General features: G+C 32.5%; 4 protein-coding genes across 6 annotated transcripts; all 4 read right to left on the bottom strand.

The window, feature by feature from the left end:
- Window positions 1–44: 44 nt before the first annotated feature.
- On the bottom strand, window positions 45–2264 carry LOC124459506 (GATA zinc finger domain-containing protein 1-like). Its single transcript, XM_047008964.1, has 4 exons — window positions 1767–2264; window positions 1632–1691; window positions 494–671; window positions 45–407 (listed from the first exon to the last, which is right to left on the bottom strand). The coding sequence occupies exons 1-4, from the start codon at window positions 2043–2045 to the stop codon at window positions 244–246; spliced, it is 681 nt and encodes a 226-aa protein (XP_046864920.1). The 5' UTR covers window positions 2046–2264; the 3' UTR covers window positions 45–243.
- A 78-nt stretch (window positions 2265–2342) lies between these two features.
- LOC124459467 (neuronal acetylcholine receptor subunit beta-3-like) lies at window positions 2343–6537 on the bottom strand. Its single transcript, XM_047008927.1, has 6 exons — window positions 6362–6537; window positions 5383–5543; window positions 5261–5305; window positions 3857–3966; window positions 3329–3558; window positions 2343–3215 (listed from the first exon to the last, which is right to left on the bottom strand). Exons 1-6 carry the CDS (start codon window positions 6417–6419, stop codon window positions 2554–2556), a joined length of 1266 nt encoding a protein of 421 aa, XP_046864883.1. The 5' UTR covers window positions 6420–6537; the 3' UTR covers window positions 2343–2553.
- An 8-nt stretch (window positions 6538–6545) lies between these two features.
- On the bottom strand, window positions 6546–11066 carry LOC124459477 (P2X receptor A-like). 2 transcript variants are annotated; one of them, XM_047008946.1, is made up of 7 exons: window positions 10764–11066; window positions 10446–10545; window positions 10171–10330; window positions 9513–9674; window positions 9157–9336; window positions 8717–8880; window positions 6546–6604 (listed from the first exon to the last, which is right to left on the bottom strand). In XM_047008946.1, the coding sequence occupies exons 1-7, from the start codon at window positions 10899–10901 to the stop codon at window positions 6552–6554; spliced, it is 957 nt and encodes a 318-aa protein (XP_046864902.1). In that variant the 5' UTR covers window positions 10902–11066; the 3' UTR covers window positions 6546–6551. The 2 variants fall into 2 exon arrangements, with proteins under 2 accessions (XP_046864902.1, XP_046864895.1); XM_047008939.1 differs by lacking the exon at window positions 6546–6604 and adding an exon at window positions 7960–8513 and having other exon boundaries at window positions 10764–11062.
- Window positions 11067–12242: 1176 nt separating this feature from the next.
- On the bottom strand, window positions 12243–19556 carry LOC124459457. Of its 2 annotated transcripts, none has more exons than XR_006953671.1 (12): window positions 18975–19226; window positions 16619–18180; window positions 15546–15794; window positions 15252–15379; window positions 15143–15188; window positions 14682–14789; window positions 14442–14566; window positions 14039–14254; window positions 13806–13886; window positions 13020–13231; window positions 12801–12903; window positions 12243–12689 (listed from the first exon to the last, which is right to left on the bottom strand). XR_006953671.1 is itself a non-coding variant. In XM_047008912.1 (12 exons), exons 1-7 carry the CDS (start codon window positions 19282–19284, stop codon window positions 14522–14524), a joined length of 1290 nt encoding a protein of 429 aa, XP_046864868.1. In that variant the 5' UTR covers window positions 19285–19556; the 3' UTR covers window positions 12427–12689; window positions 12801–12903; window positions 13020–13231; window positions 13806–13886; window positions 14039–14254; window positions 14442–14521. The 2 variants fall into 2 exon arrangements, 1 of the variants encoding a protein (XP_046864868.1); XM_047008912.1 differs by having other exon boundaries at window positions 12427–12689; window positions 17777–18180; window positions 18975–19556.
- Between the last annotated feature and the right edge of the window lie 2746 nt (window positions 19557–22302).

The raw sequence follows: 22302 nt of genomic DNA on the forward strand, positions 1-22302 counted from the left end.
CATAGGTTCATTTACTGCATACTTTAGTCACTCACTCACTAATATTGTATTTTTGGCTTTCCATTTTATTTCCCAATTTTCTTTTCTATGCACTTCACATCATTAAATAAATTTACCTAACAGCAAATGTGAAAATAACAATGTCAAGGATACTATAAACATAAGTTCATTTCAGCACCAAAGTGATGCCTATATGTCCATGTTTACAAATAGATATAATTCATATTTGTTAATAGCAATCAGTCATTCATCAAGCATATGATTGGCTGCTTGAACAAGGTCGTCAAAGTTTGGTTTTCTTGGCAATACAAATGGTGGGTGACAATCAAATTTTTTAAACAATTCAGAAGGTGCTCGACAAACAAATTCAATACAATCCATGGAACGTGGAGTGTCTTCATGAGGTCCTAGATAAAAACAACTCCATCATGTTAGACTGCCAATTTTTAACAATAAAAATCTTACATAATTTTAAAATACACACAAACCATACCTTGAATGAAGTACATTGGATCAAAATTAGATGGATTAGGAATAGTCGGTATCAACCACGTAAGTACACAACTTTTACAAGCATATTGGTCTTGAAGAAAACCTCTTGTTTGTGCATAGTATAATGACCCATCAATATCTTGTAATGAAACTACATCTCCACTTTGATAAAGAATTCCCTATTGAAGAATAATTCAAGTCTGAAATCTCCAAAGTGTGCTCTTCAAAATTCAGGGCAAAAAAGTTGTCTAAAAACCAAACTGAGACAAAATACTGTCATTATGATTGCCTTTTAAATATAAATTCCCAGAACTCATGTCTTGTTCTCACATTTACAAGAGACATATGCTTTGCTCTTTATAGTGTAAATCAAGTCATAAAGATTAAAGTACATGCAAGGAGTTTGGCATGAAGGTTCATTTCTAATGACCCTAACTTTAAGTTGGGAAAGCCAGTAATTAACTCATTTTTCCCCCTTTCCTTTTCCTCCTCATCCTTCTCCTTCTTAATCTTCTCCCTCTTCTTATTCTTCTTCTTATTCTTTATTCATCTTTCTTTGCTTCTCTTCCTCTTTTTTATTTGTACTTCTTTTCCTAATTTCACTCCTTGTATTCATTTTCCCTGCAACTTCTTGTTTGTTCTCTGTTGTCCAGTAAACCTTCAATATTTTGCTTTCTTTTCTTAACTGTTTCTACGTTTTTCCTCTCTTTTTTTCAACAGCACAAAATCATTTCGTGCTCATGCATTCTTGAGAAATTGGTGTAGAAAGGAGCAAACAGAGAAAAAGGCAAGTTCTAAGCCAAAGTCTTAATGGCATAGCTAAAAAATCTCAAAGCTTAAGACTTTGTCTATGCAGGCCATTATTCTGAGTGTCTACTAAAAGCTAGCTTGCAAAAATAAATAGTGCAAACTACACACTCATGGTTCTTTAATTGCCATGTAATCTAATCTTGAAAGCATGCTTTTGTTAGCTCTCAGAATCAAAAAGCAATGTAAATCTCTCACTTGACTTCATTACTAAGCTAAATTGGTTGAGCTACATTTGTTACAGTAAATGCAGATTTCAAGTAAACAGCGTTGAAATTAGTTATTTATTTTTGAAAGTGATATCTTCTTACATCCTGAATTATAACACAAACCTTATGAAATACACTGTCAGATGTTACGAAGGTTGCTTCAATATTAGGAGATTTTTGTGGCTAGAAGATCAGACAAGAATACAAATTGAAGTACACTCCAAGTTAAGGATAAATCAACGGAAGTTGACCCAATACCTTTTGCTTGACAATGGATCTTCTTCCACGATTTGCGCAGTTCTTGCCAGACCTATCGCTAGTTTTGCCACCGAGAATTTTCCCCTTTCCATATCTTCCTTTAGTAGAAATCCTACGACTGTCTATCTTTGATATTGATGAACGTTGAGTTCGCAAAAATGCGTTTACACGTTTCAAATGACAGCCATTGCAGAGAGTTTCTCCATTGCTTCCCTTTCTCCACATAAGAGATTTATAAATCTTACAAGCTGCACATTGATACTGCTCTCCATATGGCATTTTTATTATTTTGTTTGAATTTTGTACCGATTTACATGAAAAAAACTGAAAAAATTCTCAACATTTCGTATTAGGTCAGAGACTCTAATGCAAATCTTTGTACAAATCATACAAATTGAGCCAGATCAATATTACCAGCGGTAATCATAGTGTTTAAACGTTAACATGCAACAGCTCCCAGGATGGACTGATTGTGTAGGTTGTCAATCATCAACTCAAAGGGCGAGATGCTATGATTTTTCCCACCATGCTTCAAACAATGGTTTGAGTATCAGTAATCAAAAGTCAATGCTGTAATTTCCATCCTGCAAAGTAGTTTTATTGAAAGGCATATTTACTGTTAACTCATTAATTTTTCAAGCTCTTCGCAAACAGTCTGATGAGATAATGTATGTCAGTCTGTAATATTTTATTTCAACTACTGTATTTTTCAAATGATACATTTTAGGAAATATATCATTGCTGCAGAACAAAAAACTTAAAATTTCAAGATACTGTTTTCCTTTTCTCACAAGTTCCGTTCCAACTTTACAATCAAGGGCGCCATGAGATAAACTCCTGTCAACGTACCAAGCAAAATACTGACAAAAAGATAAAAAAATATTTTATCCATTGTTCGAGAAATATCTTTCCATTCTTGTTCGTAACCTTCAACTGCCTGTTTGTCAATCGTTGAGTAATCTGGATCTTCGTCATTCGTATCAACACGTGTAGTAGAGGAATCGTGTGCCTTTACACAACACAGAATCCGAAGTAATTTGGGTGGTTTTGTGTCATTATGGTGACATTTGAGGACAATGATTGTTGCAAGAAAACCGAAAGTTATCATTATCATCATTAAAACAGATGCAATAGCTAAGAGAGGGAGATTTTCGGATGATTCTGGTAAATGTTCACCAATCAACAACAAGAACACACTCATGGCTAACAGAGCTGTTGTACACAACCCAATTCTTTCACCACTATCGACGGGAATCTTGAAACTGAAAAGAACCAGTAAGGATATCAAAACGCTGGGGACAATAAGGTAAATGATAAAGTAGACCGGTTTACGTTCCAATTGTAAACGATACGTCAGTCTGGTGTATTTCTTTCCTGCGATGTCATGTTCCTGTGGTTTATCCAATTTTATTGACGGTACTTTCCAGTCGCCGCTGTCAAAATGGCTATCTGCAAAAAAGACACAAAATAAAAGTTTTCAATGGCAGAGCAACAAACCGTTGTGATGACAGTGAAGTTTTGAGTTTTTTTGAGATGGATGGGAATAATTTACGTGATTTAACCTGTGAAATGATCATGTTCTGCCAGTCGTTCTAAAATCATGTGATTTACAGTAAATGTCCATGATCCAAATGTCATTTCACAAAGTTGGGTATCAAAAGGAAATGTTGATACATCAAAATTGCAAGAACTTTTGAATGTTGCCGGTGCCATCCATGTATTTAATCCGTCGTAAGACAGCACGACCATTGTTTTGTATTTTGTTCTGGATCCAGCAAAATTACTTTCTGCACTAGGAAAACAAGTAAACATTAAACAGGGTGTATAAAAAAGATCTGAACAGTTTGGAAAACGTCGCTAAAGTCGTCAGCGCGTAAAATTTACAATAAACTTCGGTGGAAATAGATAGTTAGACTTCCAATGGTTAATCTGACAGTAAAATTTTTGCAAATAATAACCATTTTTAGAGGTAAAATAGTGTTGCCGAGAGGCACTTTTGAAATAGCTTGCGCACAAAATGACGTCGCTAAAAAGCAATAGGAACGCATTGTATCATCATTGTATATGAAAGAATTACATACGAATCTTACTTATTGATCAATGCTGTATCTGGAACCCACACGTCTTCTGGTTCCGCAAAAATGGATTTGATCCCACCATAATTCTTCGGATCCCAAGTCAAAAATGGATTTTTCCATTTCTGTAGCAAATAGCATAAAATTAATCTCGTGACATCAGAGATTAAACAAAATCTTGAAACGTCGAGTGAACGCAATAGTTGCAACGTATTGTATTCATTTGGACCAGGTTCAGATTACTCTTTTCAGGGGGGGACGTTTATTTGAGACGCAAGGCAAAGATGGAGGGAAATTTTAAATAACTTTCCTCAAATGGTTTGTATCGTTTGCTTTGTGAAGTCAAAATTCCACAACTAGTTACTACTACATATTAAATCGCAGATAGAGACGTGATTCATTTTGTAATTTTTTTGTAATTATGAGCCTGCAAGCACCAAACTGTTTCAAGAGCAACATAACACTTCTACAGGGTGCCCCCAAGATAGATTATGTGTACACTGAAATTATTATGCACAATAAAGTATGTAGCAAGTCACAATAGTTTAATCAAATAAATTTAACGAACTTGACAGTTCTGCGACTCTGGGATTTCGTAAGGTTTGTAAAGTATCAGTTAAATCAAAACAAGTTAGCTAAAATTACTGTCATACACTGATTTTTATCTCAAATTTGTTACGCAAAAGCTTCTTAAAATCAAAGCGTCAATGACTGAGTTATAACAGCCACAAAAACGTAATCATATTGCTCCTAAGCTGCAACAAACATGGACAAACTAGAGCCCTGTCTTTTTAGTTGGGCACGTATTGTTCTCTGCATTTTGCAATATGATCAAGGTGATTGGGTAAATATGGTCACGTGGGTGTCTATCCGCCATTTTTGTTCCAAAAGCGCAAATTACAACCATTTTTTACATTGGCGAAAATCATAAAAAAATGTTGACAATGATTTTATGTGACGTTACAATAGTACCAATCAAAGCGATGAAAAATATAAATCTATGCGCTCCCCTGTGACAAAAACAGTATAAAAGGGGTATAAATTACATCCACTGCATTAAATATACTTTTCTATCATTATGACATCTGTAAACAACTGAATTCCAAAGGAAGAAATCACTGTCTATTCATGAATAAGAAAACACAATAGAAAATTTGTCTTTCCATTATTTAATGCTCTAATTTGCTGGCTTTTGGAGCAAAAATGGCGGACGCTAGGCAATTTTATTTTCGGTCATCTCTTTCGTATGTAGGGCTCTGGGACAAACTAACATGTAACTAAATTACCAGGTGGAGCAAATAGCTGTGGGAGGGGGGGGGTTGTTTTTGGGATATCCTGTAAAACAAAAACACAAAAACCAAGCACAAAAAGTTGAAAAGTAAATATTTTTTAATTATTAACAAAATAATGTGTATTTACCTGTATTATCATCACATCGGTGACTAAAGTCATTTCTCTGGAATTCTGTAAATTTTAGCACACCATATTTATATGATTTTCTATAACTGTTTGAGTATGTTCAAATCAAAAATACCACTTACTACGTTAACCAATCTGACCAGTTTCATTTGAAATTTGACTGACACTGGTTTCGTGTTGTTCTCCACTGGTCGAACCGAGGAAAAGTTGTAATTGCCAAATAACGTTTTGACCAAACGAAATTCATCACTTTGATTCAGGAAAACCGCAGACACATCTTCCACTATTTTAATGAATGGAGCAGTTAAGAAAATAAACGGTTGCCATCTTGAAACTGATAATCTATTTTTAACATTAAATTTAATGGTTGTATCTTGAATTTATTTATTTGAGTGCTGATTTTAACATACAAAATTACATCATGCACATGATCAACAAAGCAATATACACTAGCAAGTATATAACAATAGTCACAATTTATGCTATAAATATAGGACCTCGAGGCTATTGCTATCCTTTGATAGAGAAATGAATATTTGCATCTGTCATTTTAGAATCACTTTAAAAACAGCCACAATATAAATCTTTAAATAGGCACGTATGAATGCAGCTGACTCAATATTTGAATTTTTAATAAAATCAGACTCGACAAAAGTCCTTTTAATGAGAAAAGAAAGCAAAAGAATTAATTTTTACTAAATGAAATGCTGGAAATGAAGCCGACTTTTGTCCAACCAAAGTTGTGTACAAGCAGTGAGGTTTCTAACCATCGCATTGAGGGCCACTGACATATTTTATATGTTGGAGGTTTTCATAACTTTATCTTTACTGTGCTATGAAATTGAGAGTTGGCCTTTTTGCTGCTCATAAGCGTTTTCTTGTATGTGTCTGTAATCTTATTTCGAAATTTTTAAGTGGCACAAATTATGTGGTTTCTTCTAGAGAAATTAATATCTGTGAAGCAAATTTTGTACCTTTATACCTGCAGCAGTTGTTTGGTAAGATAAATATGTTAGCTCAAAATAAAATAATTGATGTCAAAATGTAAACTTTCAACCTCCATAAATAATTATACCAAGAACAGTGAATATTACAACTTACCGAAATACAGCAAAACGACAGATATAAACGTCATGATAAGTTGTTTCCACGATGTCATCTTCTTTTCAATCGTTTGATATATAGTTTGTGAACAATTTGTACAGATCACACAGCTAGAATTCTTGCAGCAAGCAGCTTGGTGTAAATGGTAATGTGAAAAAAGCTCGCTACAGCTAAATGTTGTCTCCCTTCAATTATGCAGCTCATTAACCACACGATAACCGCAGCAGGGGTAAACACTATCTTTGAATAAGTAATTTCAGTGATGAAGTAAATGCGATCCTAATTTTTGCAGTATTAACAATATATATATGAGCATGCTACACCACCATTTTAGAAGAAGTGATTATAAAGTAAAAAATAAGAAAACCTGAAAATATTTAAATACAAAATGTGGCTTCAATGGAACTTTAATGAAGATCTGCAGGTTGTATCAAAATAAGTAGACAATTGGGGAAACGTCGCTAAGTTTGCAAAAACCTTCCGCGTGTGATAATCGGTGCTTCATAAGACAGTAAAATTGTCAAAATAATAAGTACTTTTAAGATAGGAATTGTGTTACCAAGAAGAACTTTTGTAATAAAGTGCGCAAGAAAATTACACATATCAACAAAGTATAATTACAACGTATGAAATAATTTTTTTAACCTTCATCACTGACTATGGGTGTTTGTATTTATTTCACTTTTCGTGAAATACGGAACGCAAAAAGGTCTTCGCTACATTCTGTGCTATAGCGGTGTATAAGACTGTCATTTTAACATTCAAAGCCTTGTCGCCTTATTTACAACAATGAAATTACGATAGCTGAACATACATCGAAGGTCGCGATGAAAGATAAACAACAAACAATCAATAAATAAACGCTCAAAAATTTTGTGTAATTTACGAAAAATCCTTGTACATTCTGTGCATTCACATGCTGTAAGTGATGCAAATATTTCCCCTTGGACAAAAACAAAATTAATGAAAATATGCATAATTTATAAAGGCTTTTAAAAATGACATTTAAAACCAAAAAACACATTTGGAAGCGCAGTGCGTACGCGTTTGCCATTGGCCAAAGATATTTTACAGCATGTTGCCATATGGGCTGAAGCAGTTAAAACTCGATGTGTTCCAATTGCTTTTTGTTTGTGTGTATTTTCCTACGCAAAAGTGCTACTTAGTAATTCACATCACTCGAAAATTTTCACTGTCAGATATGAACCAATGGAAGTCCAACTACCTACTTCAATTGAATGAGTTTTACAAAGACAACACAAGAATGAATTTAGCGATGTTTTCTCAACTGTTAAGTTTCTTTTATAGTTACAGCTTGTGTATGTAAAATTTGACAAAAAAATTTTGAATATTTTTATGCAGCTTCATTTGTTTAGCTACTCATCTATGTATGTTTAAACATGCTCAACACACAATAAACAGCTTGACGTCATTTATATGGAAAAAAGTCATTATAGGTTAAATTATCTCTACGTTGATGAAATCGAGAATGAAATCTTGATCAATCTGTATGATCTTTACAACATTTAGAAGGCTACTTCTTTTATAGAATAAAAGCAGTAGCCTTTATTCTAATATAAACACATGACAATAGATACTCCTTAAATACTACACATTTTATTCTAAAATTCTATATTTATTTAATTATATAATTTCTATAATTTCAATGATAATTTTTTCGATTGTGTGTAGTCAAATAGTGACGAGACAACAATTAGAATACAAACCAATCATGTTGCTGAACATGTTACTATCGTTTGTTCGTCATTCGTATTTTGTTAAACATTTATAGCTAGAATATACACGTTTTCTAATTTTTTTTAAATTGTATTATGTATTATGTTGCACGTACATTATCTATATTAAGTTGAGGCATGGTTGATTTATCGAAATACTATTTCGACGACACAAAATCTTTACAGAATCAAAAATTATTGTTCTATGTTCAACTAACTCAATTTCTCCAAATTTAACTAGTCTTGTTTAGTTGATTTCTCGTGAGAAGGTGAACTTTCATAAACATAGCTACGGTAACGAAATCGATCGGGAAGCACGTAAAGTGCTAAAACGTCCACTATTGTCGCTGTCAAAGTTAACAAACCCAAGCCAGATACAAGCTTAATAACCAGACATGAAAAAGAAAACTTCCCTACGAAAATTGAGATATGATATACGTTGTTGAAGACTGTTTTTAAAACACTTTTGTAGTGATGAAAACAATGTTCTGTAAATAAACACTATGGTATTGAACACTAAAAAAGCAAATCGGTTCATACAGAATGCGATTCAAAGTATTAAAGTAAACACAAATAGTGGTATATCAATGATACAATAACTTATTCACACACATACCTAACATTCCAGCTTGGATGAACTCAATTTTTATGCCATAACGTTTGCGAAGAATTCTAGACTTTGCTTCTGAGCTATTCATTCCTTGAACAATAGGTGTAAGTTCATTTACACGATAATCAGCAAAAGGTATGCGTGACACGTGATAACCATATTGAATTGCCCTGAGCGAAAACATTAAAAATCGTCGCAAAGAATCATAAAAATACAACGAAACTATAATTCCAAACCTGCCTGCCTTGTTCTAAGCTGGCTTACCCAGTTCCAAACTTGTTTACCCTGTTACGTACAAACAAGGTTACCTGATATAAACTGGATAAACACGTTCAAAAAAGTTTACCCAATTCCAAACTAGTTTACCATGTTCCAAACAAAGTTAACCTGTTATAAACTAGCTTAACCTGTTCCAAACAAGCTTAACGTATTGTAAACTGACTCACCCTGTTCCAAACCAAGTGTCATAGGTATTGGTATATTTAATGGCAACATGTAGGACCAAACCATGACGACGGTATGTTTTACCATTGGCATTTAATGCATCAGACACCTGCTCAAGACTGTTCACCCCTCCAGCAGAAAATAATTCACTAATTGTTAATTTATCTGCTCCATCATTCATCCTAACCAATGAAATCAGTAAATATCATGTGAATTATTATGTGAAACTGCGTGATTTGAATAAAAAAACATAATGTGTTCTGCTCATGTCATGGCACAATCTTTTTTTGTCTGAAACACATATTTACCACTTAAAATGAAACTAAAACAACAATCCAGAATCTTCATAGCAACATACTCACGAATTCGTGATCCATTAGCATCATACAACCAGCCCTTCATACTCCTCTGTGATCCAGCAATCTTTAAATCATGATTACCATGAAATTTTGTAGCAATAATTGTGTGCTCGACTTTCACAACATATTCTTCTGGTTTTAATGTATAAAACTTGTCTTCTCTAAATGTAAACTATAAACATGTAAATATATTATAACATAACACATTTAACCATTTCAGTAATGATGAAAAAGAATTCTTGTTGTTGCAACTTTGTAAAGTTCTTCATTTTTGGAAGTTGGTTAGTTGAGAACCTTTAGTTTTATCAAATACATTGTACATAGTTCATAATGAAAACAACATGAAAATGAAGCTGTACAAATTAACTTGTATTTTCAGGAACTGAAGAACCTTTTTTGATTCACAAGATGTTGGTGGCAAGAAGGGGTCTGCAGACAAATTTAAAAAATTCAAAATGGTGGCAAATTACAGGAAAGAGGGGAGGGTATAGCCCCTTCAACTCCTCTGTCCCTGATTTTAATATCATGTACTTACAAAATAACTTGGAAAAGTGGCTAATGCACTCATATCTGATCGTGAGATATCATGGTTTTTGATTGAATATGATTGAATGAGTGAAACATTTAACGATTTGTCAATCATAATGTGTGTATCACCTCAGTGTCAGAAATTCTTCAGGGCGAATTGATGATTGTTGGTTACTTTGCCATCTTTCCTTGCAAAATGTCATTACACTTAAAGTTCGAGATTGTATAGGCCATGATAACTCTTGTGCATCCAGATAACGACATTGCATAGTACAGTTATCAATTAATGCTAAAAAAGTTTGATTTATAGCTGATAATTTTAAATAAAGACCACAACATGGCTTTTGCTAATGCTCATTTAAAAATAATTATAAGCCTTTTAATTCATTTCAAAACATACTTACATCCTTTGATACAACATTTGGATAGTGGTTCATAGTTAAAGGCATCTATCTTGGGATCAGAAAGCATAATTCTCAAAGATCCAATTGGATATGAATCAAACTGATGAGAGAATAGAAAAGATTTGTCTTTAGTTACTACTGCATGAGATCAACAATCTGTGAGGGAAGCATAAACCATAACAAACCAATGAAAGTATGAAATCATTGTAAAGAATGACCATTTCAAAACAAAACTAGCTTGTAACAATTATTCCTTGTAGTGTCACAATTATTTTGGCAATTCTAATTTCATTTTGTTTTTCAAGCAAAATTAATTACCTCCAAATAACCTTTATTAATAAATATTTCCGCCATTGTTAAGGAAATAATAATTATTGCCGTTATATAATAACCGATTCCAAGTCTTGAATCTCTGATTGTGACATACTTGTACGTTGCATAGTGAAAGACAGACATGTTAATCTGTGCTGAATGTCGAACGTACAATGTTCACACAACAGCAGGCAAAATGAACAATGATGATTAGCTCTTGGCTCTTGATGACTAGCATCAACCTTCGACGACTATGGGCCTGTTTTCACGAACCCTAGAAAACAACTTGTCCTCTACTTGTCCCGGGCCCCGGGTTATGTGTTAACTCGGGGCCCGGTACATAATTTGGGATAATTTTGTCATGGATATTCGAATGTATGGCGAGAAACAGAAAATTTTGCGCGAACTAGGATTATGTATTCCAAAGAAGTGAATATTTTTGCACTATACTAAGTAAATATCAGCGTTACAATCGCTTTTCAGCATTTAAACATAAGTCTTCTACTACTGGATCACAGATGGCGTCAAAATGAAGAATTAGCTCTTTCTATGACTCTTGATGCTAACCATTTGTTGCAAACAGTTTCACGAACTTCAAGAAAGAATTACACAAGAAAAAGACACTGAAGTTAGAGACGCTCTTCAACCTGAAAAAAAGTAGCAATGACACTCTATTATGTCAAGTCTCAAGGTATGATGGGCCGGCAATGTGTTTGATATAGGCAAGTCAACTCTAAAGTATGTGGTTAGAGACGTGTGCAATTCAATAAACAAAAGAATGAGACCAAACTACCTTAGGCTGCCTAAAAGTGAAATAGAAAAAAATTCAGAGAAGTGAAAATCTAAGAAAATAGTATACTTCATCGAGGCCATGAATGAACAAAAGGAAACAATTGATTATCAAACAAACTCACAAGTTATGGACCTTATAGACAAGATTTTTGTTTTCAAATTTGAGTTGTTTTTTTTACAGCAAACTATAAAAGCAAAGGATACTGCTGAGCTTCAAACAACTTCTGCCTTTTTACTTAAACTTTAAACCAACTCTAAGCATGTTTATACGTTTTCTATATTTTACGTTTTATAATATAACTTTCTCATAACTCTCTTGTGATGAACGAGAGCATCCTTATACAATATAACTCTCTCATCATGAACAAAAGCATCCGAGGGCTTCATGGAAAAGAGGGATTATCTACTTTTTTATAATAGTTTCTGTAAAGATAACATTCAATAAGCCAAGCAATTTGTATCGTCTAAATTGAACCTCGCTTTCAACCCTTATAAGAAGGTTACCTGGAAGCATGGACCGAAAACGGGGTCTTTTGCTTTCGAATTTTATCTTTTTGTTTCAATTCTCATAAAATAAACCAAGCAATGTTTAATTCCCACTGTGTTTGAGTTTTGAGCAACGGAATGGAGTTTATCGATCGTATAAACGAGCATGAATGAAAGGCATCGATAAGCAAAAAAGAACAGCGACAATACTTTGCAATGCTTATCATAAAACTCCTACTTCCTAGTATAAATTAAGCTACTGAATTCTTTGAATGGATTCCTTTTCTTTTATAGACGCAAAAATTTCAAAATGATTTCGCGACTAAAAACGTATCAAGAACGAAGTATTCAGCGATTCTCAGAAGTTGACCATTATACAGGTACCAACTAGTCACCAGGTTAAAGTTATAATATTCTTAATTTGATATGTCCAACGGTTGAATCGTGAGGCTGAAGGTGGATTGTAGACTTACACAGTCAACAATAAGCATTTACTGCATAGTTTCATTGTTCAATACTGTTAATTCTCTATTTTCACTACAAAGCATATATATAATTTATTCATATTTATTGTATGAACGGTGAAAACTTAGAACTATCTAACTTTCGAGGTTTACCATTTTTTACATCCCAAGATAGTTCTTTGTTTGGCGACTAAAAGAAGGTCAAAATTATTGAAACTCGTCAAAAGATAATCTTAGAGCAATAAAAATGTAACTTTATATTGTTTTCGGGCAACAAAAGCTAAGTTAAAAGGATGCTGACCTGACTGCAGTCAATGGACGATTGACAATGTTTGTAGTTCTGAGTGGATTGACAATATTCAACGCAGTTTTTTCCCAAAATTGTTGGACTTGGCTCGCTATATCTAAAAATAATAAATTTTTACGATGAAAGTTGGATACGATTTACAAGATTTACATTGTACACCAAAGGAAAGGAAGACTTTCAGACGACATAAAAATCTGAAATGACGCGGAATACCTGTGTGTACGAACTTTTTGGACTTCTTCCTCGTTCAATGCAATTTTATCAAAAGTAAAATAGTTCTCAATTTCATCAGTAGTTTTTTTATTAGTCCGAAATGTTTTTTGAGCAAATTTATCGTTTTGAATAACTTGCTTTTCGTGTAAGATCTCTTCGCTCTCTACTTTTACAAAACGCTTCTCCCAAGCCAGTTCATCTTCGGACAAACTCTAAATTAGCAATATACAAATCTGTTAACAACGACAAAGATAAAATCATGTTGAAATTGGGAAAATGCTATGGAAAAACTGAATAAAAACTGGTGATTGAAAGATAGAGCAAAGTTTAAAAACCACTTTTGCCTTTTGATATGTACTTTGAATCAACCAAAAAATGTTTCATACAAGTTTATTTCATTTCTCCATTATTTCACATTTAATTTTGATGCATATAACATTAAACAAGCACCATTGATTTCATGGTAAATAAAAACTTTTTTTAATAAAACCAATCACAAGCTATAGTCTAAATAACCAGTTGTTGTCTTAATATGAATAGTTTACATGTAAGCAATTTTCATTTTATCCACAGTGTATTGTGTTTACACGTAATCAACTTCATAGCTCGTTTACTCGCAAATTATTAATGAACTCGTCTGAGTATGTATGGTCATAGCACCGAACTTGAAGTAAATAACATAAAAAAACTGGAACAGTAGTGAATTATTAGAAAATTAACTGCGCTTGCGCGATTTTCTGAGGCATGCGCAGTAAGCATGAGTACAGAGGAAACCAATCATTATACCTCATTAAATGAACGATGGTTTAGGCAATCAACTGTTGCAGGGCCATAAATATGAATTGCTTCGATTGATTGAGAACCCCTCTGCAAATAAACAAATAATCGTTAGAGAGTATGGAATATTATGATCTTCTACAAAAACGATAAAATCAATTAACGGAGTCATAATACATAGACTACTTGCATTTGTGTTTATATAATTTGTATTTGTCTGTAAAAAGATAAAATGCGTTTACCATATTTTTTTCTTTGTTTTTATCGTTTTCATTTCGGGAAGAACTACACAATTCTGGCCTTGACGGGAAATTAATAATTTGTTCCCATTTGCAAGTATCGACTTTCCCAATTGTCTTTCCACTCAAATAATCGTCGTCATATTTCAGCACGCTTTCATTTAAAAAGATAACTTTGGGCTCTTCTCTTGTACGAGAATGAATGGTTTCATCTGAGATCTTTTAAATATAAAATATTGATGATGTATTATTGTGTTAATATATCGCACATTTATAAATATATTATCGTGTGATGATCATTATAATGTATGTTAATTAAGGCTGGAACAATTTCATCATGAAGTTAGCGATGGTTACAAATCTTTGTTAAGAAACAATTATTTTCAAAATATTGGCGTATACTTACACTAATTTTCCCCTTCAAGTAACTTGGTCGTAAAAGTCTTTCTTTAGCTACATTCTCAGAAGTCGGTGTTTCGACTTTTTTTAATGATTCGTTGTTTTTAACCATTGACTTATTTTAGACAATTCCTAGAGCACAATAACGTTTACAAGTAGTTCATTCCTGATTTTATCTTACTCAACGTTTATGATAAATAAGAATAAGACATTGTAAGTTATTTTTAAAAATACAAAGATATCTTACTTCCCAAGGGCAACTCTGAACTGATTCAACTCCTAACATTTTTATAGTTTGTTCATCAGCTGACATATTCTCGTTGTGTTTACGACAAATATTCTTGTTGTTTGTTTTCTGAAACGTGGAATGTCAATGAAGTTTATCAATTATAACGTAAACTTCTTATTATAAATATTAAAGCCCAGAAAAGTGCTTTTAAAAGAGCCATTCAATACAAAAATAATGTATTAAAAAGAAATATTTATTCAATAGCGTGACGTTTCGTCATTGAATAAATATTTCTTTTTTATACATTATTTTTGTATTGAATGGCTCTTTTAAAAGCACTTTGCTGGGCTTTAACATTTATAATAAGAATTCGCTTCCCGCCTGGTATATCCCTGGTCACTATAACGTACAACTAGGCTTTTGCAAAAGCTTGACAGTTCTTTACTTAATACTATTTACAAGTCACTATCAACACATACCTCGAGTGATGTAATGGAAAAATTTGTTTCTGAACCATTTTCCAATCTAAAAGAGGAAATCTTTCAAGAAAACCATTCCATGGCATATTTTCGTAGATTTCAAACTTACTGTGATTTTCTGTCAAACATTATGACATGATTTTCTTGCTCATTGGTAAAATTCAGTAATTTTGTTTTCTCCAAACGTTTAGGTAACAAATGTTTTTTTTCCCATCTCTCTTCTTCCTCACTTAAATGCTAAAATTACATCAAAAGCAACCTTTTAATGTTAATGAAAACATTATAAATAAGGACATATTTATGGAGATCACATTGAACAATGTCTACAAATCATTTAAATTTCTGCTCATGTATTCAACGACTTTTTCATTTTTAACAACATTTATTGAAGAATTGCAGTTACTCTTTCATGTTTTTTGTTCTCTTCTTCATTGCTCTGCAGGACTTCATGGTCAGCATCTTTAATCTTAATTGCATTTACTTCGTGTTGTGACAACATTGTTTGGCTTCGATTTAATGACTGGCGTCTCGTTTGACTTTTCAGGTCGTTTCTGCTTTGCGTGGGAGTGGAGGTGGATTTTGTAAACTGATCAAAGCGATCTGGTTCCAAACGTTTTGGCAAAATAACTTCTTGTGCCTTTGGCTCATCGTCCTAAAATTTTAAACACAAACGTCATGACATTCTTGTTTGAATGGTGAGGTCAACGAATCAACGATAAGCGACAATCAGCTGTTATTGATATATATTTTTTCGATATTTCATCGTCACAAATTGAGTCGCATCATTTATCATAAAAAGGCGAATTTCGACAAATTTCTTTGGCAAAATTAATTTTCAATAGACACAAAATGTCAATTTTTATAAAACCGTGATTAAATTAATAATTGCAAACACTGGATGAAATCAATTTTTTCTGATATTGTATCAACATCATCTTACGACCATTAAGTTAAACTAATTAAAGCAGTCACAACTATTAAGCTTGCTGTAATTGTTTGAACAAGGTCGCTCAAGTGAAAAAAATACTTCTTACAATTCACAAAATAGAAATCACAGTGCGATATTGTCGAATTGCTATACTTACAAACTTTGTCAGGTAATGTGGGAAATAGATTCGATAGCATATCAAGGTATTTTTGATATGAATAAGAATGCAAACCATATGAGACCAAAAAAATTGGCGTGAGCCATCTTGAGTCAACTTCAATAACACTGCCGTATAAACATTATGTCAATATCTCTCTTTCTAGCAGGAATTGTTAATTGGACATTTAAGGCTTCTTCTTAGCGGTATCTACCTTGTACAGCACATTTATTAACGAGAGAAAGTTTTGTTTTATAACAAAATAAAATAAAATACAGACTATAAACAATTTCCCACAGATACACTTCATATTACAAATATTTACATGTCCTAAGTGAAAAGTTTAAAACAAACCATCAAAAGTGTAGATAACTAAAGAAAATGATCAAACCTGCATAGTCTTTAAAGACTGCTTCCATGTATGTTTATACATATTTCTGAAAATTATACGCAGAAACGCAAAATTGTTGAAATGAGCAACGTTTACTATAACATTTGTTCCATGATCAAAAATTAAATTGAAATAGTAATCCCCAATCACTTCTTATACATGCAATACATCATAACGTTGGCATCATGTATGAAAGAGGTTGCCATGGTTATGGAGCACTATGACGTTAAGGTTATGCTTATTAAGCTCATGGTAAATATGGTTCAAACTCAGTGATATGCATTGTGACATGCACACTGGAGTATTGTGAAGAAATTATGACAAACACAAAGATCTTTAGACATATGACGGAGAACTCAACTTCAGTATGTTAAATGTATAAGGATCAATTTGTAAAGGTTTCTTCAACAAATTTGCCTCTTCATGAACTTAGAAATTAGCGCCATTATGTGGATACAAGAGAACAATAGCTTCAGTATTTATGTTGTACATTGAACTAATACAACTAAATGCTTTATTTACTCATGGATGCTTGTGGTTGAATGAATAACTTAAAGACCTTCTTAACTCAGCTTCATTGCGTTCAAACTTGATATCCTCAGGAATTTCTTTTTACGGAAAACATTATGTGTAAAATATGTTTGACATAAAATTTATCGGCCACGAATGACAAATATTGTACAATTGCACACAAGGGATTTTGTTTATTCAAATTATAGGCGAAAACTGTTGTATTGCAGGCTCATACGAATGATACAATCCCTTAAGATCAGTACTTTTGACAGATTCGAAAACAGTGTGTTTCATGATATATACATGCTTATAAAAAGACCTTCTCCTTCGGGAATGAGCCTTAAATAGTGCCGTGCGTTTGCAATCAGCTCAGATGCTTCAAAGCCTATATTTTATACAATGAACTTACTTTTTCAAAAAATTTAATTGCGTCACTTTGCCATATGAAGTTAACTATCATAAGTGCCCAGCTCTTTTATTTAAATACATATATTTGATGGCAATTTGTATTTAGTGGTTTGAAAGAAATGGTGGATAAATCTTTTTATCTGGTCATTTTTTTACTTTATCATCGCATTCTTCTAATCATACTCCATTGATTATATTTTGGCAATCGTAAAATTGTATATCATTGTTTTCACAAACCTTTTCATGTTTATAGACTAGTATTGGATCAGTAGCTTCTGAAACGCGTTGCTTTTCATAAACTTTAAGTAGTTTTTTTGTCACACTTCTAATCAAACCTTCCTTATCTTCTTCATCTTCGAATATAGCTTCTGCAACTTCAATGATTTTGAAATGCTTCGTTAAATTCCTTTTTATTTTCCACTGTTCGCCTTTCGTAGAAAGGTCATAGCTTCGTTTTAGTTGATCAATACGGTCTTCGCTTTCATCGATAATTGCCTCTTGCAAGTCCAATTTTTTATTGAAAAGATGGAAGGCTTCTTTCACGATACGGTTCTGGTTTGCTTGAATGGCGTTTGCCCTTTTTTCAGCCTCAGTGAGTATTTCTTCAGCTCTTAATTCCTCATAGTTTCGCACACTTGTTTCTATCAAGAAATACAAAGAAACTACTATGACATAAGTGGAAGTACGAGTTGATTGTTTCATTGAGTACATTTTCATTTCAAAAAACTTTGAAATCATTTCCATTGGTATGATAAATTCTTTACATATTTCGAAAGCAATAGTTCATTTTTATGAACTATTCATAAATTTGTCTGAGGCCGAGTTTGTAGTAGGTAACACGTGTTTCATCGAGTAAATAAAATACTTGGAAACAAGAACTTAATTGTAATTTGTTTTTAGTATAATGAAACATCTTATTAATAATAAAAACTCACAACCAGAGAAGTAGCTAGCTATGTAAATTTATCGACACAAGCATTATCCACTTCTTTAGAATGAAATGACTTTTACAAGTGAATTTCTAAATACATACATGGCATGAGTAAACTTTCGGGCAGACTACGTCACAGCTTACAACAGCACAGATAAATAAACAGCAAAGAGAAAATCAGTTTTGCAGTAAATTTCATGCAAATGTGTTTCGTTCAAAGACTAAAAAAGTTCCAATATAAAAAGTGACATTCCATAAAGTGGAAAGAAATTTTATTAGTTTTAATGAAAACTGTGTCGTATATAAGCCGTACATACATATATTTACAAAATTGCCCGTCAAACAAAAGTTTCAATAAAACTGATTGCAGAAACAGTTTGAATAAAACCGAATACAGAAAAACATTTTCATTGATCCTCTTTAGATGAAATGACATTTATGATTGATCAATTTACTAAATATGTTTGGGAAAATTGCTTCATTATGGAAAATTCTACATCATACCTGGTACATAGGTATAAGTTCTCATCGACACGGCAATATTATTCAATTCGTAAGTGTTCCATTGCCTTAGCAGCACGTGAAAGCAAGACAAACACACAATTGCTCTTCCCATATAGTCTAATTTACCCACGGATGAATCAAGATAGGCTAACTGAGGAAAATATGGCCCTCGTCTGAGTTTTCGTCGCGTTTCAACAAATTTTTCTGCCAAATAAATTGCGTTGTTACAAAAAGCACAAATTTTCCTACGTTGTCCAACCACACCATTTACTTTGATAAATAACTTGGCTGGTTGCGATGACACAAACATTATTTTCTTAAATTCTTCACTCAAACACGCATAGGTACCTCTTCTTTAGATTATGACTTGATTTGATTCAAGAGTATTATTTGTAAAGAGTAATACATCGTTACAAGTTTATGGTCAATATCAACTAATCACTCATGATCGAATAAAACGACCACCAACTATCAAATTAACATTGAAATACGTAATGCTGTAATTTTAAGGTTAAGCCAATTCCTACATGTCTTGTTTAAGTAGTCATGCAAACGAAACATCTTTCGTCTCATAAATTGGCAATGAAAGTCTTGCATATACAGTGTATGAGATGAATGATAACCTAAACATACTGTAAAAATTTGTACATCATCTTAACTCAAATACTCTATATTTATCATTAGTGTCATAGTTGAATACGTTTATTGTTATTAATTTGTAACAGCACCAGTCATAAACCTTTGTAAAGTAAAATTAACAGCGAAACATTTCTAGCTACTTTACATGTTAATTTGAAAATTTTGTAATTGACAAAAAACAACACTTCATCTAATAAGGCTTTGTTTAGTTTGTCAATTGTGTCAGTTATTCTTCAGTAGACGACAGTATAAATAATTCTTTCACGACTCTTATTTTATCAACTCAATAAAAATACGTACCGTCACACCACTGATTTATCAAGAAAACGATATTCACAGTATTGTAAAGACCGTAAGTCTTTTACGAGATTATATGAAAATTTTTTTTGCGAAAAATTTTGGCTTTGGTAAAGAATTTCCTTCCTTCCTTGATTTCGCTTATGCTTTATAAAAACACGTTGCATGGTTTTAAAGTTATTTAATATTTTATACCTAGTAAAGATAAGACTGCATGACTAGTTATAAGGAATACGTTCAATCTTCAATATAAATACCTTGAATTCAATTTGTCAAAATTGTCTACATTTTAAAATGAACAACAAGCTATATGATGATCATATACAAAATAAAAGTTTATAGCATGATCCCGATAAAATTTAAAAATAATATATTTTTTAACGAAGCTAAGCAAGATTTCACAAAAAGTGAATCCAAAAAATCTGAAAAGGCAATATCTAAATCAATCAGTCATGTGCTGGCGTTTAACAGATTCCTTCTACCTTGTCTTCCAATATAATTTTCTAAGCCGCCAGTTAATTACTTCGGAAATGCTCACATATAGTGTACTAAAATATTGAGATAGCAATATGTAATTAACATTGAAAGAATAATGGTTAAGTATAATGCTGTTTCCCAGTAACGGCAACAATTTTTGAAATACTAGAAGCTATTTTGTGCAATCTATGTATTTAATATTGATTTTAATGTGATGTTTGAAGCATTATAGGATGTTGAAAATACATAAATGCAAGAAAATCTTTAAACATAGATATTACAATTTTATACATAAAAATTGATGAAATGTAAGAAAGATAGCACAGGAAATATCACAAAGACCAATATGTTGATATGAAAAGCCATTTAAAAAAGACGATATTGTACATAGTTTATAATCAACAATTTCCGATTCATTTAACAGTTGAAAGTATTTCTTTTGTCTTCTATAAGACCCTCTTCAGTAAATTTCATCACACACAGCACGTCAACATTCATTTTGATGTTAACATTGGGTTCATGAGTACCACAACTATAGAAGACAACTTTCTATTGATAACATAAAACAGTAAGGTAAGCGACTCGAGAAAATTGTGTGCATTTTAGCTAAAAGACAAAACCAAGTTCATCCATGAAATGTCAGAGACAAGAAAAGAGTTATTAGAAGAAAAAAGGAATATACGAAAAGCCAATTTCGCAGTTACAGGTTTGGATTTGAAATGCATGCATGGAAATTAACTATAAAATGAAATAACATTGACTATAATAAGAATGTAAAAGAAAATCGATTCTCGAACTTTGATTATAGTTTTGGACTTTTAATTGAAAGCATGGTGAACCCATATACGGTCGAAAATCAATTTTCAAAGTACATGCATATAACAGTTTATACATTACATTTAAGTAAGATAACTCCATACAGTCTTACACCTTTATTTTGCTTATTCCTATAAATGATCAGACATGAAAGGTAAGAGATTTATGGCAAAACTAAAGAAAATAAGCTGGGTAATTTTTACAGAAAGCAACAGAAGTTGAATCTATTGTGGCTGAAAATGTTCCGGAAGAAGATAAACCAAAACGCGAAGCTATGAAGAAAAGTCGACAAAGAGCAAAGAGCATGGATGTAAGACTGTCATACGATAAGCTACCAGTGTCTGATGAAAATATTAAAGTTGGAAAATTAGACATCACACATTTAGAAGAAACAATTGAAAAATCTCACGTAATTCCAGAAACAATTAAGCCATCCAATGAGAAGATAGAGACAGTAACCAAGGTAACGATATTATTATTTGGATTTCACACAACTAAAATCAATATTTTGAAACTGTCCCGATCAATTAATGTATTTAACAAAAAAGACTAAAACCCCTCTCGTTCATTTTAGTTTATAAAAAAATGGAAATCTATGGAAATACTCGATCATCCACAAACAGTGACTGACACTCATTCAAGCACTGAGCGCAAAGAAAAGAGAGGAATATCTAACTACGAACCAGAACACAAGCCTGTCAAGTCAGAATCTGGATTTGAAAATTTAGATTATCCACAACCAAAAAATGCTAAAGACGTCAAAGAGGTAAAAGAACTATGCTTATTATGTGTAAATTTTAGAACTAATTGCAATACTTAATTAACATACAAGATCTGGGTCTAACCATAAATCAACATACCCAATATGTCAATTCCAGTCAGCTTTTATATTTTCAAACATAGATGACAAACCAACACAAACCTGAAAAAGAAACCATTGAAATAGACTTACTTTAATATCCTCATGTGAAATAATCGAAAAATTAAATCCTGAAAAAATAACAATTAGACATGCAATCGTGTTGACAAAACAGAAGCGATCAAAACAATGAAAGACGTTAACAATCCCCAGTTACATTTAAATTCTTACGAACATTAG

This window comes from Xenia sp. Carnegie-2017, unplaced genomic scaffold (genome assembly GCF_021976095.1).
Source record: "Xenia sp. Carnegie-2017 unplaced genomic scaffold, XeniaSp_v1 HiC_scaffold_1, whole genome shotgun sequence".
In the NCBI taxonomy this organism is placed as follows: Eukaryota; Metazoa; Cnidaria; class Anthozoa; order Malacalcyonacea; family Xeniidae; genus Xenia; species Xenia sp. Carnegie-2017.

Coding starts and splice junctions, on each gene's coding strand:
- LOC124459506 (XM_047008964.1), bottom strand. CDS start 2,045: ATGCCATATGGAGAGCAGTATCAATGTGCAGCTTGTAAGATTTATAAA. Junction 1,692..1,766: donor GATCCATTGTCAAGCAAAAG/GTATTGGGTCAA, acceptor CTGATCTTCTAG/CCACAAAAATCTCCTAATAT. Junction 672..1,631: donor CTGACAGTGTATTTCATAAG/GTTTGTGTTATA, acceptor ATTCTTCAATAG/GGAATTCTTTATCAAAGTGG.
- LOC124459467 (XM_047008927.1), bottom strand. CDS start 6,419: ATGACATCGTGGAAACAACTTATCATGACGTTTATATCTGTCGTTTTG. Junction 3,559..3,856: donor GATACAGCATTGATCAATAA/GTAAGATTCGTA, acceptor TTGTTTTCCTAG/TGCAGAAAGTAATTTTGCTG. Junction 3,216..3,328: donor AGAACATGATCATTTCACAG/GTTAAATCACGT, acceptor TCTTTTTTGCAG/ATAGCCATTTTGACAGCGGC.
- LOC124459477 (XM_047008939.1), bottom strand. CDS start 10,901: ATGTCTGTCTTTCACTATGCAACGTACAAGTATGTCACAATCAGAGAT. Junction 9,337..9,512: donor AATGGATCACGAATTCGTGA/GTATGTTGCTAT, acceptor TTCATTGGTTAG/GATGAATGATGGAGCAGATA. Junction 8,514..8,716: donor CATCCAAGCTGGAATGTTAG/GTATGTGTGTGA, acceptor CAATTTTCGTAG/GGAAGTTTTCTTTTTCATGT.
- LOC124459457 (XM_047008912.1), bottom strand. CDS start 19,284: ATGTTTGTGTCATCGCAACCAGCCAAGTTATTTATCAAAGTAAATGGT. Junction 15,189..15,251: donor ATGTTTGACAGAAAATCACA/GTAAGTTTGAAA, acceptor TTCCTCTTTTAG/ATTGGAAAATGGTTCAGAAA. Junction 14,790..15,142: donor TTTCCATTACATCACTCGAG/GTATGTGTTGAT, acceptor TCCACGTTTCAG/AAAACAAACAACAAGAATAT.